Source organism: Wolffia australiana, chromosome 10, assembly GCF_029677425.1.
Source record: "Wolffia australiana isolate 7733 chromosome 10, ASM2967742v1".
NCBI lineage: Eukaryota > Viridiplantae > Streptophyta > Magnoliopsida > Alismatales > Araceae > Wolffia > Wolffia australiana.
The window spans coordinates 3,186,698-3,192,500 of record NC_135844.1 but is presented as its reverse complement, the minus strand read 5'-3'; the positions used below and the strand labels follow the sequence as shown (position 1 = coordinate 3,192,500).

Below are 5,803 nucleotides of genomic sequence, written 5' to 3'. Positions count from 1 at the left end.
ATTGGGCCAAAGTTTACCATCACTATTTCCCCTCTCCAACTCCATGAATTGCACTTCCTTTCTCCAATAAATACCAGAGAAATAGCGCAACAAATGAAGAAAACATACTTCTCTTTGATGATCTTCCCACGCGCGAGGGAAGAAGAGAAGAGGAGATGGTGAGCAGCAGCTGGAAGAGGACTCTGGGCAACGTTAGATCCTTCGTCGGCAACTCTTTGGGGGGTCTCAGAGGCGGATCCAGCCTCGCCTCGTGGGCCGTGGCCGGCACTATGGCCTATTTTCTCTGGGTGAAACCCGCTAGAGATCTCAAGCGAGAGCAAGAGGTGGTGCTTTCATGAAAAAAATCATCTTTTTGCGCGAATTGTTCGAATTTTTCGAATTTCTGATTTTTGAAGAACAGAGATTGTTATCTATTCATTGCAGATTTCTTGGGGTTTTCAGCGTCTTGAGACGTGTCGATTGCTGAGATTAAGTCCCGTATAGGCTAATTTTACAAATTTCTGGGTCGATTTGTTCATCGTTCTATTTAAAGTTTTTTTTCTTATTTCTGTTTTATCATGTTTTCTTATGGTTTATCGCATAAATGTTATACCACATTGCAAATCAATACGCAACCAAATTTGAGGCCCTATAAATTTTTACTTCTCTGTTCGTGTGCTTTCATCCTTTCACCACAATGTTGGTGCGATTTCCCATATTTCCTGACGCATGTGAGTGTATTCGCATGTGAGTGGATTTCGTCTTCTCAAAATCATAGAGGAAGGAATAATATAATTATTTATTTTTGAGTAACATAGTTTATTAAACGTGCCAGTTGCTGGGATTGGACGGTTAGTAGCTACTTGAGACTTGTCGATTGTTAAGATTATGTTCCTAATTCGGTTAATTTCGCAAATTTCGCTGTCGATTCATCCATTCTGGCCTACTCCCTGTGTAAAACTGGCTAGAGATCTTAGGAGATATTAAGAGCTGGTACTCTCATTAAAAAGCATCATTCTTTTTGTCATAATATCAGAGTTTTTTTCTTCGAAAAAAAATCAGCTCAGATGCTTTTTTATTGTCATAAATTGTCCGAGCTGTGGGATTGCAACAGTGATTCATGTTTCTTGGCACCGGTTACTCTATTCCTGTGGGGTTTTGTCTACTTGAAATCATAGGGGAAGAAAGAACTTGATTTGTTCATTTTTGAACAACGGGATTTAGTATTCATTTGTTAGTACTTTCAGAATTTGCTGGGATTGAGGGATAGGTAGTACCTTGAAAGTACCGCTTCTTGTCCTTAATGGAGATCAAAAGGTGGCAGTTCCTTTAAATCGTCTTTCTTGGCGTATTTTGGAGCTTTATTTTATCACAAATTGCTCAATTTAGGGGCTTTCAATCATGATTCATATTTCTTGGCGCTGGTGACTTTATTTGCATGGCTTTCGTCTCCTAACTCATTTATTTATTTAATCCATTTATTTAGTACTGTGAGAGGTCTGTATTATCTTGAGAAGTGCTGAGATTATGGTACTTATTTGGTTGTTAATGACATAATGATTTGAAATATGTCCATAGAGATCACCATTAGAGTATGAATTATCAGATCGTTGGGTTTCACTGGTATGCATGGGGTCAATTCTTTCGGCTCTCTCTTCATCTCGTTGTTTTGAAATTTTAGGATTAGGTCATTCTTGAAGGTCAAAACCAATGTGATAGATACCCCATGGAGATGTATGAAGGATCATGAAAGAAGAGAACAATAACAACAATATGAGGGGCGAAAACAGCCTAAACCGAAACCCCTGCCCTCCAAAAACAGAAACCCTGCCCTCCCGATGACAAGACAATCCAATCATGCCAATAACTTCAGTGATCTTTCATCTTATGACTGTCAGATGTCTTTACAAGGGGTATTTCTAACCCTGTGATTATTCAAGAATCTGTTATTCTTCTCGCCTAAGGCACAGTCGTTAATATATTGGGACGATTTTTTCTTAAACAAAAATCTTTTCATGAGGACCCAATCACAATGCAAGGCCTGAAACTTACCATGTTTAATATTGTTTCTCTGAGTAAAATTTTTATTTTGGTTGCTTCAGGAAAAAGCAGCCCTAGCCGCAGCTTCAGATCGCTATGCTTATGTTGAGAAGAGGAAGCCAATTCCTGACCGACAGGTAATCTCTCTCTCTCTCTCTCCCTCTCTCCTGGTAGGTAATTAAGGCTTAATCTTAGTTAAGTGTTCTTTTTATTAGGTTGTTCAATTAGTTGTGTGTTTCTTTTCATCTCTCTATCTCCCTCTTTCATCTTTCATTCCTCTCTCTCTCTCTGTGTTTCAGTGTCCTTCCCTCTCCCTTGTTGCCTCCTTTCTTTTCCTCTCTGTCTATCTCGCTCTTTTTCCTTTTAGTCCCCTCTCTCCCTCTAGATTTACGGATATAGAACTCTCCATCTCTCTCTTTTATATTCTATCTTTCTTATTTTTCAGAAGAAATATGTGGTTTTCTTACTGTTTGACCTTATAACTTGCTGTATTTTCCAGGAGACTGGCTTGATATATGGGAAGAGGAATGAAAGTAGTGAACCAAGTAAAGATAAATCCTAATTCTCTGTAAGTTTTGGTTCTCAACCTTTTTCGTCATTCATACCTGCCAATCATATGTAAATAAAAATGAATAATTCAGACACGAGTCGGGCCCGGCTTATGGGCGGGCTTTTTTGAAAAATAACCAGAATTTTGGGACTAGGAACAAATATGGATTGGTCACTTTTTGAACTTCTGATTGCTGAATTTTTTAATGACCTCATTTTCAAAGGCATATTCATCTCAGTGGTTAAGAACTGAGCCATACATCTGCTCTCTAATTGATACTGAATACACCTGTTTAAGGGTCTACAAGAAAAGAAAGAAGAGACATTATTTTTTAATGATTTAATTTTTCCTACGCGTGGACAAAATAGCCTTTTAAAATGGGTTTACCTTTATTGTAAATTTTGTGTCGTGTTCCTTATTTTATTGTCGTGTCCTTTAAATGTGTTTCTTGTTTCATTTTCTTGAAGCATTTCATAGATTAATTTCAAGGATCGCTAGCTTTATATATGTATGCAACAGTTTTGGAGTAAGGTAGAGACCTATTTTTGCCCGATCAAGATTCATAAATTATTGTTTGAATGTGTACTTGATGCCTATATTAGTTAGGGAGCACAAGAAATAGGGAGACTATTAAATAAAATAATGTTCAAGAGTTCAATATTATTCTCTTCACATATAAGCAGGCTGCTGATTTTTGGCAGTGGAACCAAGTTTTGTTTGTAATTTATTCAAACTTTATGTTCTGATTTTTGACTGAAGGTCTAAGATTGCTCTTAAATGTGCACTGAGGACTGGAAGTGTCATAAAACGAGTTCTAAAATGTTTATGAGCAGAAAATAAAGAATTGCAGGTCCTACTGTTTTTTACTGGGAAATACTTTATCGAAACTAATTATATTTACTCAATCCAGGAGTTAAAAACTCGAAGAGAATTTAGAATAACTTGCTTGAGTCCTTATGGTGCCGTCTAAGCAGAGTTAGTTTGATTCTGAATGGTTCTTTTGTTCTTCATTGTTTCTATGAACTACCACCCTTTGATGAGAATCTTGGAGCATATAGAAATATAAAAATTGAAAAATGAGCTTTATTAAATTAACTTCTTTTTAAATACTATTTGAATTCATCTTAGCATTTTAATTAAACTAATTGATGAAACTCAATTGTTGAACATTAAGTTACTATTCAGATTGGATGCATCTCAAAGATATGATATACTCTTCTATACAGTGTCAAATATCAGGGATACTCTTGTCAATAATCTCTAGACAGTGTTTGATAATTTTGATATGTATGTTGTTAAAATTTGTTCTCTTCTAATTTTACAAGATACCTCAATTCTTACTTTACCTCTTCATATGATATGCCTCTTTTTTCCTCAGAATCAACTAATTTTTTGCTTGCATATTCTTCCCGGATAATTCAACATTAATTTTGACAATTTCTAATAAAGCATTGTGGGAATCATTGAATTTTGTTTTTCCCTTGTAATATTTCTTCTTTTTAACTTTTGAACGTTGTATGTATTTAGAAGTTTTTTATCTTTTATAGTACGAGTATAGTCTTTGATTTATTTATTTAGAAGTTCATCTTAAAGGTATATAATGTAGCCTAAAGACAAATTTAACATGAATAAGTTAAAAAGTATTTGTAACAGTCCTCAAGAATGCCAAATAATATTTTCTTAGAACAACTAAATGATGAAACAACTAATCTATCTAGAAAAATATTTTTATTAAGCGGTAAAAAAATGTATTTAAAGCTTGTAAAAACCCGTCAAGTATAAGTGCACAATAGAAAATTCCTCAATAGAAGAGAGTATGACTCTGAATAGATCCATTTCAAAAAGTTATATTTTGGAGTATGATTCTGCATTTAAAATTATGCAGACATGCTATTGGAAGCAAGTTTCTTTCTCTTGGAAATTTTTTTCAGAAAAATGTATGAAAAATACCATGAATGAGTAATATTATCTTCAACTCTTGCAAATTCCAATTAAGAATTAGCTGGCCTACAAATTGACAATCTTTAGACACTTATATGTATAGTGCATGGATCCTGATGGGACTGTTATTAAGTTGATGGGACAGTTATGCTGATGGAGTTCAAATGAATGATGGGATGTAGCATTGTTCGCCAGTCTTTGGATAAAATGATTTTTTCATCCATAGATGAAGTAATCGTCCCATCCATGGTCTTAGATGGTAGACGAGCGAGTTTCTGCATCTCGTGGAAGTCTAGAAGGAGCTTCAGAGCTGCAGCTGGCGGACACATGTTATGCGACATGTCAAATGTACGAGAAGTTCAAGTTAGTGATAGAAGGAGAACTCAGAACAGAGTTAGAGAAAAGGTGCAGAAGGAAGGCCTGGCCGGATCGATTGTCACCTCTCCTCCCTCCAAGCTGGAGAATCTCCGCTCCCGTCGAAAAGGCATAACTGTTTCCTCAAAATTTGTGTCCCCCACTTGAGCTCCGTCCCCTTTATTTATAAGGCTTTCTTTGGTCTTTACCCTTCATTTTGCGTCGCACGTACCTCTCCTGAGGCACGTGTCTGGTGCCCCCCCGTTGATGTCTCTTTGTCCAGTGATAAGTTCAGATGAGGCTTCTATCAGCTTCACACAATGACAAATGCACATCTTAGTTCAATTTCTATCCATTGACGAAAATACCCTTGTTTGCATGGCCTCACACCTGGTACATGTCGAGGTGTAAGTAAAGTGAAATATTTTTTCATCCCAAATGTGGAACGGGACAAGAATGTCTTGGACGGGATGGTTTTCAAATAGGACGGGGTTGTGTACAAAAATATTTGGGACAAGACGGACTCCAGATGGAACGATGTAGACAAACCTCTAAAAAATGGGACATAGGACAGGACGATGTTCGTAAGAGTGAAATGAATGACTAAATGGATAGGGAAAATGAGGGAAGATAGAAAGAAATAAGGAAGGAGAGGGCACACAAGAAAGTGAAATAGGGATTTGGGAACGAGGGGGAATGAGAGAAATGGAAGGAGCTTCATGGAGTACAAAATGCCATTTAGAGAGAGGGAGAGAGACACATAGGCAAATGTAGAGAGATAAAGACAGAGAGCGCCATGGTAAGAGATATAGTCATGTGTAGAGAGACATATAGAGAAAGAGATATATAGATAGAAAGAGACAGAGAGATTAGAGAGAGAGAACTAGAGGGTGATATATCAAGATAGAGAAAGGGAGAGAAATACAGAGAGAGAAAGGG

At 36.6% G+C, this 5,803-nt stretch overlaps 1 protein-coding gene across 4 annotated transcripts; it reads left to right on the top strand.

Annotated features, from left to right (window-relative positions):
- The first annotated feature begins 86 nt into the window (after positions 1-86).
- On the top strand, positions 87-5,213 carry LOC144708883 (subtilisin-like protease). 4 transcript variants are annotated; one of them, XM_078582331.1, is made up of 4 exons: positions 87-323; positions 2,082-2,156; positions 2,519-2,587; positions 4,767-5,213. In XM_078582331.1, exons 1-3 carry the CDS (start codon positions 156-158, stop codon positions 2,579-2,581), a joined length of 306 nt encoding a protein of 101 aa, XP_078438457.1. In that variant the 5' UTR covers positions 87-155; the 3' UTR covers positions 2,582-2,587; positions 4,767-5,213. The 4 variants fall into 4 exon arrangements, with proteins under 4 accessions (XP_078438457.1, XP_078438459.1, XP_078438458.1 ...); XM_078582333.1 differs by having other exon boundaries at positions 4,656-5,213; XM_078582332.1 differs by lacking the exon at positions 4,767-5,213 and adding an exon at positions 4,644-4,662.
- The last annotated feature ends 590 nt before the right edge of the window (positions 5,214-5,803 follow it).

Coding starts and splice junctions, on each gene's coding strand:
- LOC144708883 (XM_078582331.1), top strand. CDS start 156: ATGGTGAGCAGCAGCTGGAAGAGGACTCTGGGCAACGTTAGATCCTTC. Junction 324..2,081: donor ATCTCAAGCGAGAGCAAGAG/GTGGTGCTTTCA, acceptor TGGTTGCTTCAG/GAAAAAGCAGCCCTAGCCGC. Junction 2,157..2,518: donor AGCCAATTCCTGACCGACAG/GTAATCTCTCTC, acceptor TGTATTTTCCAG/GAGACTGGCTTGATATATGG.